Below are 16,636 nucleotides of genomic sequence, written 5' to 3' on the forward strand. Positions count from 1 at the left end.
AGAACTACAGAAATTAAGGACTCACTTCTCTAAGTTACGGTCTGTTTATTTCACCAATAAAAAAGAGACTTGGCAAAAACCCATAGGAGAGCTCAAAGGGAAAAGGCACTGTTTAACCAAAAAGAGCAGAAAGGCTTATCTCACACTTGCCAAAAAACATCTTGATTATTCCCAAAACTTTTGTGAAAATATTCCATGGGACAAAACTTTGTGAGTCCCATTACATCTGACATTAAACTAACACATCATTTTATAAAAACAGCATCATACCAATGGTCAAACATGGAGGTAGTGTGATGGTATGGGGAAATTCTGAAATTCCAAAAAGAAAATCCCCCAGTTATGCAGCAAGACAATGATCCAGAGTACACCAGTCCACCAAACAAAATAGAGGTTTTGGAGTGGCCTAGTCAAAAGTGGCATAAATGCCTTTGAGATTCTTTGGCATAACTTAAACAGGCCATTCATGTTTGAAAACCCTGAAGTATGGCTGAATTAAAACAATTCTGCAAAAGGAGAGTGGGCAAAAATTCCTCCACAGAGATATAAAACACTCATTGCCAACTACTGCAAACGCCTGATTTTACGTTTTTGCTGCCAAGGTGGGAAGAACCAGTTGTTAGGTTTAGGGGGCAAACCCTTTTTCCCCCCCACATAGGGCGATTTAAGTTTGGATAGATTTAATTAAATCAACATTTAGAAACTGCATTTTGTATTTGCCTGTGTTATCTCTGTATAATATTGAAACTTGTTTGATCATCAGAAACATAAGTGTGTAAAAATATTTTTCAAAAACTGCAAAAAGAAAGAGAGTGATAAGAAAAGGGTCAAATACATTTACACAGAGCCATATATGGAGTATTTTCACAGATTCACTTTGCAGCATGACAAAAATACAGCCAGAGCCACGGAGAACAAGCAGAGGAAGAGTGAGGAGTCCTGTACCAGATGGTGTGACTCCCACAGGGCCCTGATCTCCACATTACCTAGTCAGTATGGCACTAAATTAAAATAAACTGAGGCAGGATAAATCCACAGAAGAACTGTGTTAATTGTGTTGTCAAGTATTGAGAGAAACTATTGCGATTTTAAAGGCAAAGCGGGGTCACAATAAATATTCATTTGTTGAGGTTTTTACTAATGTATGTAAATAGAAGAGCCATTATACAATACATTTAAATTTCATTGTATATTTTACACAAGTACATATCCACAATTGATTTCCCATATTACAAATTTAACACTGTTTTTTATACAAGTGCCATTTCCAGCAAAAGCAATACTTAAAACTCCAAAAGTAATCAAATTAAAAATGAGCAAAAGTCTCCTCAAATTACACCCAATTTACTTAGTACTCAGCAGAAATTAACCCTAGTAATTCACCACTCAAAACTCTGGAGACGGCAAGAATATGTGATTAAATATTGTAGTTTTTTTCCCTGACTTGCTTGAAAATTTGTTTTGAAAGCTTAACACCTTAGAGTTATATTATTAATCATAGTAATTTTTGAACCCCCTACAGTTATGTCAGCCTTTTGATACTGTATTCAGATTTTAAAGCTGCATACAAAAGAATTCAAAGCTTTTTTTCACCTTGCAGTCTCAAATCACTTGTCTGTTTTCAACAGTGAAGAACATGCAGTTTGAGTCAGCAGGATGGAAGTTTCAGTAATTTCATGTGTTTCTGACAGTATATTACTAATACACACATCAATCTCTCAAGAAATGTGTCTATAATAGTCATGTATAAAGTGTACAAATAATTTTACATTGATTTATCCACTTCTGGTACTTCAGTAATAGATTGTAATAGATCTCTTTAATTAGGAGTTAATTCATGATCTATAGGAAAAACAATAATCTTATTGAAATGATTGGTCAGTTTTCAAACCAATTCTCATGTTGTCAAAAATGTGGTTTCCATATTTTTAGTTGTGCTGTTGTATTAATGTACATTTGAAATTAAAAAGTCAATGCCTTATATTAAAAAAAAAAATTTAATAATCAGTATGAAACAAGTCAAGACTGCCATTGTTAGAAAAAGGACAACATATCTTTAAATAACTTACTTCCACATGAACACTTTTTTCTCAAAGACTTCCCATCACTTTAGCCATTTGCTTCCAATCTCCCACCCGGTCCATTTAAACTGTGTCGTGTTAGAAGGTAACTCTTGCAGAATTAATGAACACCGGCGGAGGATATTAGCTCCTGCTGGTTTGAGGAACTATGAATGCACTTGGATTCATTTCATTTGGCTGATTATGCAGTATTACAGCTACTTATTAATTATCTAAATATAGATTCAGTATGCATATGTGGCAAAGTGTTCACAAATTCATAAGCACTCTTTAAAAGCTCTATGCTGAATTTCTCACCAAATTAGCTGTGCAGTGCAGAAAATGGCATGAGAGATCTTAGAAAAGGCTCACCCCCACCAGGATTCAAAATAAAAGCCTTACATGGTGTTTTACTCAAGGGTATAGGCAGGAACTGAGGTGGTGAAATTGTAGACTGATTAACTGTGGCTGTAAACTTAAACACAAACAAAATGTGTTTAACCTCTTTAACCATTAGGACTGCGCAACATTGATCGTCCCGACAACGATATATAATGACAAAAAAAACCCACATTTTCTGTAAATTCGGTGAATCTTGGGCAACTTGACTTGCGTGAAGTGTTTTCAGCTGGGCGTCTTGTACCTGGAGTTTAGTGTTACATACATTGAAACAGCAAAAATTTTCTTTGTGAGTATTTATTTCATGGCGTGCTGCAGAAAAAAGCCTGTTCTACGGGGGTTAGCACCTGATGACTCTTTTTAGCTTCTCATCCGTAAACAGTCTGCATACTATTTCACGTGATTACGTTTATTTTGAAAAATCTCAACAGAATCTATTGTGAAAGGTTTACCGGTATGTGGAAAATAAAGATGCGGACGGCGGAGCCACGCAATGGATTTACTGTCATTGTTGCTAACGACAACGCATAAAAACAGTCGCTTGTCCGTCCGTAGTGTGGTTATATTAAATATAAGAAAAAGAGAGAACTTCAAGAAATTCTACAGTGACCATCAAAACGATGAAAAAATATTGCCGTAAACAGTTTATTTTGCAACACCACGAAACAAACGGTAGCGTAATATGAAATGATAGATGTTTTTATATCGTCATCCGATATATATCGTTATATCGAACAGCCCTATTAACCATGCTGACTAACTTTAAATTTATCTGGCCTTTCATTTAAAATATTTTTTTCAAGGCTTAAATAACTAAAAAAAAAAGTCATTTAAGTCACATAAATTTTAAAATTGTGTACTGCAATAAAATATCATAATAATATGTATTTTTTAAATGTACAAAGAAGCCAAGTAGTACTAAGTTTTCTGCAGTTTGTAAATATAATCAGCACATATCATGTTTAGGATCAAAAGCTGGTGAGACGAAAGTTATCACACAGTTATCAGTTAAACATTAACAATCACAGTGCTGTACTTTCCACTCTAAATGCAATTAAACCAGAAAAAAAAAAAGTTTAACTGCTTGCATATTCTTTGAGAGTTTTCTAATCTTGCTTTTCTCCACAGCGTGATAAGTGAAATAAGAATAACTTTTTTCCTTTTTTGTCGTAACTACTCACCAGTAATGTTTACTTTTTCAATCAATGCTCTCATCAGCTCAAATAACATTTGGCTCTTCAGCTGTAAATTGATGAGAGATAAGCACTCTTGTTTCCTGGCAGTAGCTGTAGGCAAATCCACTCACTGGCCACTTCATTAGAACCTCACCAGCACTGTGCTGGATGCCTGTTTGTCTTCAGAAATGCATTAATCCTTTGGGGCACATATTCAACAAGGTGCTGGAAACTTTCCTCAAAGATTTTGGTCCATATTGACATCATAGCATCACACGGTTGCTGCAGATTGTTAAGGTTCAATATTGAGGAAGGGTACAAGAGGTGATCGAAGAATAACCACACCGATCCGGCCGGGTGAAGTCAAACGATGATTTTAATGAACACACGTGTGGGAAGACACTCTGTACGCAGACAGCCAGTAGTCCTCGACTTAATCAAAGCATGAACAGATATTTTATAGCATCAGGGTTTGTTTACTGACGCCCCTTCATGCGTCACCGGTACATTTTATACATAGATCAGATCAACATCATCATGACTTTTCACCCAGAAAATCATCTTCTATTTTCATGGCTTGGTACTTTCCGTTCTTGTCTCAAAGTGAATTGTTCCTCTTTCTTGTCTAACTGATCTCTCCTCTAAATAAGTCTAACTAATATGTGTGTATGTGTTGACCTCACATGCTCTTTGTGTCACCTCTTCACCTACTGTCTGTGTCTCGTCCTCAAATGCTCCTCAAAATAACCTGCACTTAGACTCTGCTTTCGGTTTCAGTTCTGCAAAAGGCACACTCTGCAAACCTGCAACTTCCTGTCAGCCTGCAACTTAGTCTTTCTGAAAGACACACACTGTTTAAACATCTGAATGCAATATAAACTCCAGATTATATTATTAATGCAATGGTAATGATGACAATTATTTAACAATAGCAGTAAAATAATTTCCCTGCTCCACACTCCCTCTCTCGACCTCTGGAACACCAGAGGTCGCAATACATTGTGTCCTCGCTCAGACCCTCTCTGGTGGTCTCGGACCTCGAGATCTCCAGGATCCTCGTCCCTCCTGTGGTCGCCGAGATCTTCTGTAAAGGAAACAAAACACCTTTTCCTGCACCTCCCTAACTTATCCTATCTGGGACTCTTTAATCAAAAGCCTGATCCTAATTATCTTCTTAACTTATTGACTTGTATTTATGTATACTCTTCAACGTTACTCATCCCTTTAAAACTCTTTAAGCCCTGCTTTCACGTCCGGTTGCTCGCTCTATTTTTCCCTTATCTGATCATCAACATCCTGTGCACAAATTGTCGCTGCTGCAAGTTCCTCTACTCTAAAAGATCCAAAAGAAAACAACCACTTTAATCAATTAAGTTTAAGCATATAAGCAATTACTCCTGTATACATTTCATCATAGCTGAATGCTGCCTTGAAACAACTCCTGTGTGTTAACACTAACTTCATTTTAAAACCTCACATTTCCTATGTTATCACCTGTTTTTGGTATAGCCTCTTTATTTCATTTTGCTCCTTTAATGTAACAATACCTCCTAATTCTAGTTTATCAGACTTAACCAAAATATATGCTTTCCTTCCTCTTTGGTCCTTCTTTAAGTTCAGTTAAAAGCTAAATGAATTTGAGGCCTTTTGCCTGGAATCAATACTGTCATGTGTGTTTCTTAACTCTGTGTCTGTAAGCATGTGCAATCCTTCATGAACTCATATTATCCTCACAGTAGATTGGCTAATCATAGCGCTAGCCAAAGGCTCGTGACCCTCCAGAGACAAATTTGAGCCACAACTCCTTTAAAAGCACAAAATGCAATATGTATAAAAATCATTTCTATTTACAAGCTCTCCCCTTTATCCTAAAGATAAACCTATGTAATATCTGTATGTGTACGCCTACATTATAACCACTTCTTCTAAAGATCAAAAAAATCAAACCTGTTCTACTCCTTCAACCCTCACTAATTTTCCCTCTAAGATTTATTCACAGCTTTGAAAAACCGGCATTGTATCTTCTAAACAGGATTCAGTTCTGTCATGGTCCTGGGCCATGCTGGCCCAGTATTCTTGGTTCCTTGTATTTTCGTTCCTTATTTAGGCCAGGTTTTCTCAGGTGTCCTGTTGTGGTGTTCCCTAAGTGTTTTTTCCCTTTGTGACTCTTACCCCCTTGTGCCCCTCTGTCTATTTATGAGCTCTCGTCTCTCTTTGTGTTTATTCCATGTTTCCCCCAGCCTGTTATGTCTGTGTTCTCCCCGTGCTTTCTCTCCTCCTGTCTGAACCTCTGTGTACTTCCTGTTTTACTTTGACAGTCTCTCGTCAGTATGCGTAATGTTGTGTTCACTCCTGCCCTGTCTCGTTATGTTTATCAGTGTCACCTGTGTTCCCCACCTGTGTGTAATCTCCCTGTGTTCTCTGGGTGTATTTAAGTTGTGTCTTCTGTTATGGTAGTTGCTGGTTCGTCTGTGTTGTTTCCCCTCGGTCTCCCTGCGTCTCTTGTGTATTTCCCCGGCCCTCCCTGCATCCTCGTTTCTGGTTTGTGTTATTAGCTTACCCAGTTTAGGTTTCCGGTTTCTTGTTTTTCCACCAGTGCTGTTTTGTGCCCACCGTTGTAAATAAATATTCACCTGCACCAGAGCTGCCGCCTTTTGGGTCCTTTTCTACAACTCCACACGGCTTGCCTCGCAAACCGTGACAAGTTCACTTTTAATCCTTTAACCTTAACTTAAAAATAACAGTTTCAGTTTTACCATATCCAAGTGATCAAAAACCCAAAAGGTCCTAAAATGATCCTAAATTATTAAACAATTAAATTATTATTGGCTCCACATCCACGATGCAAATCTGTTCTACCACATCCCAAAGTTGCTCTTTTAGATTTCTGATCTGTTGATGGTGGGCCAAAAAAAACTTTTGAGTTTATTCAAGTTTTGTGAAATTGCACAAGTTTTCCTGCTGAGAGCAGCCATTGGAAGATGGGTATGATGTGGAGAATAAGGCATGCATATCGTCAGTCAGCAACAAAACTGTAGACTGTAGCATTTAACTGATACTCAGCTGGTATGAAGGAAGTGTGGCAAGAAAATGTTCCCCACATTGTTCCACCACCACAAACCTAAACCACTGATTCAAGGAAGGATGGATCCATGCTTGTGTCTTAAATTCTGACTCTAAGATTCAAATTTCACATGATACATTAGAACAGACATCATTTTTTCTGTCTTACATTGTAAATTTTTAGTAAATCTATGTAAATTTTAGCCTCAGGCTTTGTGTTCTCAATAGTAATGCGTGCCACCCAGTGTCGTCTGAATTAAATCTGCTTTGAGGGTGGATGTGTTGTATGTTCTGCATATTTTGGTTTTAACAATGAGCTACAGTTGCCTTCCTGTCATCTTGGAGCAGACTGGCCATTCTTCTCCGACCTCTGGTGTCAATAAGGCATTTTGGCCTGCAGCTCACAGGACATTATCTCTTTTTTTGCACCATTCTCTGCGAACTGTAGAGATGGTTGTGTGGAAAAAATCCTAGTGGATTAGCACTTTCTGAAATGCTCAGAGCAGCGCTACTGGCACTAACACCAACAACCATGCCATGTTCAAAATCCCCATTCTTCCTCATTTTGATTCTCAATTTGACCTTCTGCAGGTCGTCTTGAGTGTATCTACATACCAAAATGTTGATGCCATATGATTAGTTGATCAATGAGCAGTTGAACAGGCGTACCTAACAAAGCCGCCATTAAGTTTAGATTTCTCTGAAGTAAATACTAGTGTCAGTCTTCAGTTTCTGACATTAAATCTAGGAAAAGAAGTATTATCCCCCACTTGCTCTCCTGTTTACTTCCTGTCATTGTATTAATGAAGTGCTCAATTTAGGTATGTCATACACTGTATTTGCTTTACCTCATAAACTAATAACAGTGACAGACTCACCTAATTGTCTCCTTCAGTAGCATTCTAATTCGGATAAGGACACCAAAGAGGAGGGTTGGGCAGACAAGGTTGTGTTGCCAGGATGTTCAGTGATGCTGACAGGAAAATGCTGTAAATTGTCATGAGGCCTTGTGTCGCTCCCCCACGCTCAGATGTTTGTGTAGTTGTTTTGTAGTATCTTTGTGAGCGGAAGATACTAGAAACATTTTAAACATTTGTTGTGCACTTTCGTCACCCCCAATAAAACGTGCTACTAGCCATGTGTTCTTCAAAGGGACTGAATCTCCTGAAATGGATTACCTTCATTCACAATAAACTGTAACTGACAGATACAGGTAGAAATGACCCATTCATTTTTAACTAAGTGCAGACAATGTTGGCATTTATTGCTACAAATACTTCTTCAGGTTCCTATGATTAGGTAGCAATCTTGCCCTTTAGGGCAGAGAGTGTATATGGCTTAAGTAGGGGCTAGTCTACAACTAGTTTTGCCTGTTTGGGTTCCTATAAGGAAAGTCTGTAGGTAACAAATTGTGAAATTTGGAGCATGCCTGTGCCCCCCATTGTAGGGCTAGAATGTGCAGTACATTTAACCATCTGTGTGCAGACCGAGTGGCCCCACATGGGCCCCAAGCTGCCATGTTTACTTGATATGGATGCTCAACAAAGTATTTCAGGGTTATTCTAAAATGTATATATAAAAGGAAGTCCATAATATACACTTTAACTTCCAAGCCAACACTTCAGAAGTTGAACCTGATCACATAATATATTTCACATATCACATATATATTCACACATACACTTAGACGTGAGTGTGTGAATTATATTTGCAAGGTCATATGTTCATGAATTGTCCAATGAAGGAGAAGGAGTAGATATATGAGGTACTTTAAGATGGTAATATCACAAATTATTGTACCTATCGGTGTATTTTGTTTGTGTTTCTAAAAAAAAAAATGTGTGGAGGTGATCTGTAACAGTGAACACCAAATAACCAATACTGCATTACCTGCCAAATGAAATGAAAACAACAGCAACAAATGCACTACAGCAGCTATATTTGCCTCTGGTGAGTGCTGAACCAGTTCCATCAAATTAAGTCCTCAGTGGGCATCTTGCCAGGTAATATATCTATCTCCATGAAGCAGGTAGGGAGAGCTGCCGGTGACATGGTGTGTATCCGCTTGTGTACAGAAACCCACGAGACACGTGGAGGACACAGGTCAGTGAGCGAGAACACTGCTGTAAAATAGAGATGACAGTAATTTAGTGTACTCAAAAAAATAAATAAAATAAAATCAATGAATTAGATCACATTAGTAGCTGGCACAAAATGTCCTTTAGTCTTTGTCACTGTTATCCTGAATGTTACACTTTTTTTACTGGTATTCTTTATCTAAATAAAAAAGTCTCGTCACTTGATTAAAAATAAGGCTAGAGCTGTTTAGTTTAGTTCAATGCCCTAAGCTATACAGGCTGTGCCCAGCAATGCTGTCCAAAGTCTGCCGGGATAGCCCCGTCCCACACCTTAGTAAGTTACTTTATCATTATAATATTGTAGTGGAAAGTATTTTTCTGTCCCAGAATGCAGAATTAATCTTTTAATTGTACTTTTATTCAACTTAGAAACAAATAAACAAACAGCAATAAAAGCAGTAATTAACCTCCTTAAACAGTTTCCTTTGCAGCGTTACTTCTGGCTAACTCTGTCATTTACCTCAACCCCAAAATTAAACAGATACAGAACAAGAAAATAAATAAACAGACAGATACTGCTCTGCCCTCATAGTGATTTATTTAGCATCTTTCCTGAGCTGTCAGTCACACAATCTGGTTTTTCACAACTCTCATCCTTCACAACAACACTTGGCAGCTTGATGTCCAGCCTGGGCCAAACTGTGTTTTAGAGATTGTAATCCACATGGTAAATGCAGCTTCCATGAAGCTGTAAGAAGAAAACAGAGAGAGAGTGAGAAGAGAAGGATTGAATGTCAGGGGAATGACACCTTTTTCACTGATTGCCATCCTTAAAAGTTGATGTTTGTGTGTATACATATAGTATACTGCACTGACTGTTTTGGTTTGTAAATGCTTTTACCGTATGTCTTTAAGTATTACTGAAAGACTCTGGTTAAGATTGGATTATACTGATCTCTATGACATCATCTGTGAAAGTTGGAGAACGATTTTAGCGCGTTTCTGCTTTGTCAGCCTCGAGGTGACAAAGCAATCTACATCCTGAATGTAGTAGACTGCAAGAGTACAATAATCTTGGAGCACAGTTTTATATAATAATTGGGTGCTGTGTAAATCGTCCAATATTAGCAAATGTAAAGATCATTAAAAGTAACTTTGCAGTGTTTGGGTCTCTTATATCTTATCGCAACTTATTCATAATATATAGACTGAAAGTAAATAACGAAAATAATGGAGCAACAGGGCAAACAATGGATTAAAAAGTTACTATGTAATTTTGAAACAATGTGGCTGTGATACAGTAAATTAAGTTCTTTCTGCAGTTTGCTATTTCTACAGTTTGCCAAATTCAAGCAAAGGGACTGGTATTTTTTTTTTTTTTTAACAAAGCAGATCAGACTAGATTCATGCTGGCTCACTGGAGCTTATCTTCAGATGACCTCGGACTGAAAGCCTGTCTTATAGAACATTTCAAGGCAAAAGCAGATGTTTTCTTTGTTGCATATAATAACTGGCTGACACTGCTTTTGCATACGTCAACCATTGTGCATGCACACAGAAATGCCCATACTCTATGTCTAAATATACATTTTTGCAAAGACACTGAAAAAAATAAACTATTTTCAGATGCACAGCTGAAAATATGGCAGTGCTGTAACACAGAGTGCGACAGAAGTGCAGCGGTAATTATCATTTATCTAACTGAGTAATCTGCATATTAAGTACTGTTAGGGTTTCTTGCAAACTCATCCGTGGGTAAATGGGAAGGAGTGTACAATTGCATCATTAAGCAGAGGAAGGAAATTTCATTGCCATTAAAGACTGATATCAAAGGTGTGAAGGAAGTAGAGACCATCTTGTAATGGGATTATACCAGCTGCGATGCAAGTGAGTTTTTAGACCACCATTAAAAAAAATATACAGTCATGTGAATAAGAATGTTTCCACAAGACCCTACGCAGTCCTGTGAAAAATTAAGAATACTCTTAATGCTTCCATAGGAATTAAGAAGAGAAGTAGCAGCCAGACTGACAATCAAATGATTAATTAATTAATTAGCAAAGGGGAGTGAGCCAAAATTCTTCCACAATGATTGATTAAAAGACTACTTCACGTTATGGTATGGTATAACCTCTTGACTGCATAGATTCCTGCGAAAATGTTGTTTTTCTCATCACTGTATGTTGATTTACTAGACAAATCTAGTTGATAGGAAAAGTATCAAGAGGACAGAGGATGAATTAAGGTTCGTACTAGTGCCTGGGGGTATTAGCTACTCTATATTAAGGAGTCAAATCGCCCACCCATCATTTTTGATATCAGCTACACACCTGTAAAGTTTCATGACTGTGTCTTACACAGTTGTGACAGTTTCGTTGGACAAAATCTGTCCATAGTTAATCAGGATTTACTTTCAGTCAGTGTGGCAAAATTTGTTTTCTCAAACTCTGTTCCACCAAAAATGAGGTGTACACAATTTGTCATAAAATAACTATAGTTCACAAGGGGTTTGTGTCAGTGTGCTTTATCAATAGAAATCTGTACTTATCTTATGCAGTAAAACAATAACACTAAGCAGCAGTGGCACAGTCTGACTAAGGGATGGCCAGTGCCCACACCTTGGAGGATGCTGCAGTTGAAGAATACTCATCGCACAAGCCTGCCTCTGCACTGTTCTTAGTGAATTTCACCTACATATTATATCTTTATGGGGATTTCACCTAGATTACATTACAGTATGGCACCAGTAAGAGCTAACTATGGACAAGGTAAAGACACATTTGAAAATATTTTGTGCTAAGTCAGTAAGACTGAGGTATTGTGAACTGAAATCTCTTATCTCATTTACTCATTATATAGTCTTGCCACCCCACTCACCCACCCACAGAGCCCCGGACATACCGCCTGGGAATCGAACAGTCTCAATAGAGACCTGACAGTCAGAGTTTGGCTGCCTCTGCTGATTACCACATTAAGTGAAAGTACTGTACTTCTTGTGTTTCTATAGCAACAGTTTCCACTCTCGTCTTTGGGATACTGAGCAATTGGTGGAGGAGAGCTGCAATGGCAGCCAAATCTATGCTTTTTAATTTAATCACAGTGGCTGTTGCTAAATTAATGGCAGACCATTACACATTGGGTGTAATGGTCATACCTGCAAATAGGCCTCCATTTGGACTGAAGTTGCTGATCGTGGTTACAACTCTCTGATCATGCTGCTGGTGCTTTTTTATGTTTTATAAAACTTTTTAATCACATTAATTTTAAAAAGCCTTGATAACAACATATACACTAACAAATCATAACATGAAACATAAATTAATCATATTAACAACCAATGAACTGAACCATATTACTGTAGTAATCATTGGTGGTACTGTTGTTGCATGTTTGTACATGATTATGAGTGCTTGATAAGAAGGCAACTTAATTTTTTTAGGTTTGTGAAGGTTCGCTTCTTATCCATGAGGCTTGTTCAGTTTTAAAACAAATAGCCTAGAGTCGCAGGTATTTAAACCCTAGTCGGGGGTGTTCCCCTAGAGGGGGTCCTGAGAGTTTCTGACCTAGTATTAATCGCGTGAATTGCCACATGAGCTAAGGTGTGAAAAAAAATTTGGGTCATTCCCATCATCATTATTGTTCCAGTCCACCATCATGTGAGCTATTAAGATAGGAAAGATGTAAATGGGGGGTTGAAATGCTTAGGAATTGATTGTTAGGTACTGAGAACTACTGTATCCTGGATGACTGAGAACCTACAGATATTTTGTACATGATTATATTAAAGTGTAATTCACTGTACTTTTAAAAAGTGCAAAAAAGTGCAGTGTCTTGAAATGCATCTCTACTGTTTTGGGGTCTTTTTCTCTCTCTCTCTCTCAATATTCACCTTTTTCACATTTCCATCTCCCTCTCTTTGTGTCCCAGGTGTTGATGAGTTGATGACTGACAGAAGTGATGTGATAGCAGGTCTGCCAGGTTAGACAGATCAGAGCAGACTGTCTGCTGCACAGTGAACCACCTGGATGCAACACGTTACAGCATAGACAGGTAGGACTGGAGTAATATATATGTAATGAAAGATTTGGCCAGACTTTTGTGGGCAAGGCAGCTGTTTCTCCAAGCTTTCTCAGCCAAGTAATGTTTCAAGACCCTAGCAGACTTTAAAAGCATATTTTTAATTAAAAGAAAACTGACTTAATTCATTTTGACATCTTTAATTTATGAAGTCCAAAAAGCGAGAAAATTGACTGATAGTTCAAAAGAAAAATAATAGTGCAAGTCTTTAAACTCCGTCAGAGATTGTAGCCCTATCGCTTAATAACAATTAATACATGCAGGCAAAAAATAAATTTAGACTTGCGCAGCCTTTCTTGAAAAGGAATTTAGTAAAATACAATTTCCCCTAAGCCCCTTTGATGTCTCACTCTCTTCATTTTCTCTTTGCTTGCAGAATGGATTTCCCCAATTACACTGAAGGGGTGTTTGCCACAAGCAACGTTAGCAGGAATGACTCACTGGAGACCACTGAACTTCCCCCTAGTGAAATCCTGCTTACTATAACTCTGTCTGTGCTGGCCATCCTCACCACATTTTTCAACTGCCTGGTGATAACAGCTATTGCAGTCACTCGCAAGTTGCACCACCCAGCCAACTACCTCATCTGCTCATTAGCAGTGACCGACTTACTGGTGGCTGTGCTGGTCATGCCCTTCAGTATCATCTACATCCAAAAGAAGAGCTGGGTCATGGGTCAGGTGGTGTGTACCTTCTGGTTAAGTGTGGATGTCACCTGCTGCACATGCTCCATTCTGCATCTTGCTGCAATCGCCATTGACCGTTACCGGGCTATCACAGACGCAGTGGAGTACTCTCGCAAACGTACAGGAGCCAGAGCTGGTGCAATGGTGGCAGTGGTGTGGCTCCTGTCCATCCTCATCTCACTCCCTCCTCTACTGTGGCAACACTACAGTGGCAATAATGACCATGAAAATGAGTGCATCATCATCCATCCTCACATGGCCTTCACCCTTTATTCAACACTCGGAGCATTTTATATTCCACTGCTGCTCATCCTCATCCTCTACTATAAAATCTACCTGGCCGCTCAGACCCTATATATGCGGAGGGAGGCTAGCCGGGCTAGCCGTCACTCATGCATGACCAATGGCAGCATGATCCCCTCTACCTATCCTGCTGGAGATGGTGATGCCGATGGCGGGCCTCGAAGTCCTGAGCCTGTAAGCCCACCGGAAAAGTCTTTCTCTGAACCCTCAACAGAGGAAACTCCACGTGAACGGGTCCGTGTGTCTGTAAAGGCCTTTAAGTGCAAGTCACGACGGCACGAGTCACGCAGTGAATCACGTCGTAGTCAGTTATACCAAGGACCTCGAATCTCGGGCTCACGAGAGCGCAAAGCGGCATCCACGCTGGGGTTGATAATAGGGGCCTTTGTCGTCTGTTGGTTGCCGTTTTTTGTCAAGGAATTGATTGTCAACACCTGCGGTTCTTGCAGTACTTCAGGGGAAATGGCTGACTTCCTGACATGGTTGGGCTACCTTAATTCTCTGATCAACCCTCTGATCTACACCATCTTCAATGAAGACTTCAAAAAAGCCTTCCAAAAACTTGTGAGGTGCAGTCATTACCTCTGATGATTATTTATGCATGATCAAACCTGTACACCATCTATATATGAGAGGAAACAAAATTAATGGCTTCAGGTCAAAAATACTGACTGAATAACTGAGTTATTATGTCTGAAAAAGAATAATTTAAAAGAGCAAAAGGATTGATACTGGAAAAGAAACTTCATCAGCCACTTCAGCAGCCTAAATGGCACCGACTCAGCAATGAGATGGTGCGAGTTCCCAATTGAAAATCAAGTCCTGCTATTTATAGAAGAGCCTGAGACCTCATTGATGTTAATTGGAGTATGTAAAGGGACACTGAGAAAATGTGCCATCACTGACCTTTTTTGAGGCCTGAGTTCTGAGCATTAGTGATCAGCCCCATTTATACGTCTTGAAATAGCTGACCATTATGTCTGTTTCATCTAATGACCTCCCTTCTGCCGAGTCCACGCTGCTGGCTTAAATATTGGACATGTGTAAAATACCACAGTATACCAAGTTGTTGCTTTTTGTGGCTGTGATGTTATGAAAGGTGACTTGTTTTCTGACTGTTGCAATGATTGTTAGCAGAACTAGTATATATTTAGCCCTGCAAAACATTCCAAAAATATTAAACCTCCATTGATTGATGGTTTGACCTTCTTGTAAGTTAATGGTACAGGTACTGGCTTCATTTACTTGACAGTCTAAAAAGACATGGGAAGATATGGTCTAACTTTCATAAGATGTCAATGCCTGAACTTAACAAATAATATTTTAAATGTTTACAATTAACAGCGTAAAATGTAATTAATATAAAGAAAAAAAATTTAACATCTAGGGCTAAGTCATACCATAAATAACAACAAAATACTGGGGTACCAACATAAACTTGACCCTAAGACTTTTGAAAAGGTCTACTGTTACAAGTTATACAAAGCACTGCCACTTTTATTGATTTTTTTTCAACATCATTTGATTATTTCCTATGGTATTTATATATTATTTATCTAGTGGAACCAACACCCCATCTAGCTTCACTCCCACACCATAGCTAGCATTAGATTAATTGAAGGTGAGAGTCACTGGTGGAGAAATCCTCATTATACTACTCCCACTCAAGTACTTGGAATAGAACTACTATTTCTTTATTGGTTTCAAGAGGGCACATGATATGTTGATGGATGTGGATGAGTCAAGTGTGAGGGTGTACTGTATACCAATGAGATAATATAAGGCATTCCATAAACGTATATAGATCTCTGACAGTATGACCAGTCTGCTGTTTCTTCCTTTGTTTTTCACTGCCTAAATAATCAATAATAAATGGTCCACAGCTGAAATATTTGTTCCTGTTCTTCTCCGAGTTAAGTAATTGTTTAAGGAGAGAGTATCACCATATTCCCTGTATGTATGGAGAAAATGGTAGCAGGAATACCAATGATAAGCTGTATGTGTAAATTAATGTTATTATGCTATATTACATCAGTCTGCTTACTGTTTAATGTGAATAGAGTGGATATTTTCCATATTTTGATTTGATGGTGCCCCCTTGTGGCAAGAAGAAAGACACTCTGATTGGTTAGTACTGTCTTTCAATGCTACAGCAACAAGATTCATGAATCTGAAAATACTGCTCACTTACTCTCATCGGTCAAACAAATAAAAGTAAATAGAAATAAGCATTGCTGTGCAAGTTCTCTCTGTGTCAAATGTTTGTGGATAATGTTTTTACTTACATCATAAACACTGTTCATGTCATGATGAAGACCATGTTTAAATGTTGCCTAAGCATAGGAAAGAACATGTTTAAATGGCATCTTTTCGCACTTGTTTCTTCAAAATTACATGCATTTATGTTCCGGTGTGTGTGTGTGTGTGTGTGTGTGTGTGTGTGTGTGTGTCAGTCAGTGAGGAGTTGCACTGTCTCACTGGGAGAGCTGATAAAGCTAGAATTCCTGCCAGATGGACTACGTTACACTGCAAGTGGGTGTCCCAGTAGAACATCAGGGCATTCCAATTGTCAGTCCCGCCAGTTGTATTCACTTACAAGCACTATAGCATTTTCCTCAAACAGAACCTGTCGCAGGTTTGCCCAATTTATTTCAACAGTTTCCACATTAAACTTGTAGACTTGTAGGCTGCAATAACGTACCCCATGTCCATACAGACAAAGGCATTTGAAGTGCTTTTCACAAAAAGACAAAGGCCACATCTGTTGGTTATGAACAGAGCTTCTTCTAACTATA

The 16,636-nt window shown here is 38.5% G+C and overlaps 1 protein-coding gene across 1 annotated transcript in view; it reads left to right on the forward strand.

Moving 5' to 3' along the window:
- The window catches only part of htr1fa (5-hydroxytryptamine (serotonin) receptor 1Fa), a 28,231-nt gene extending 12,082 nt beyond the window's left edge, over positions 1-16,149 (forward strand). Inside the window, exons 2-3 of the mRNA XM_086266248.1 lie at positions 12,703-12,825; positions 13,229-16,149. Of these exons, the coding sequence (XP_086122374.1) occupies positions 13,230-14,429 (1,200 nt within the window). The 5' untranslated portion in view covers positions 12,703-12,825; position 13,229 and the 3' untranslated portion in view covers positions 14,430-16,149. The remainder of the gene's footprint in view (positions 1-12,702; positions 12,826-13,228) is intronic.
- The last annotated feature ends 487 nt before the right edge of the window (positions 16,150-16,636 follow it).

This window comes from Aulonocara sp. 'chitande type north' Nkhata Bay, linkage group LG16 (genome assembly GCF_057382095.1).
Source record: "Aulonocara sp. 'chitande type north' Nkhata Bay isolate Kocher_YH1m ecotype deep benthic linkage group LG16, A_spYH_male_GT1.1, whole genome shotgun sequence".
Lineage (NCBI taxonomy): Eukaryota > Metazoa > Chordata > Actinopteri > Cichliformes > Cichlidae > Aulonocara > Aulonocara sp. 'chitande type north' Nkhata Bay.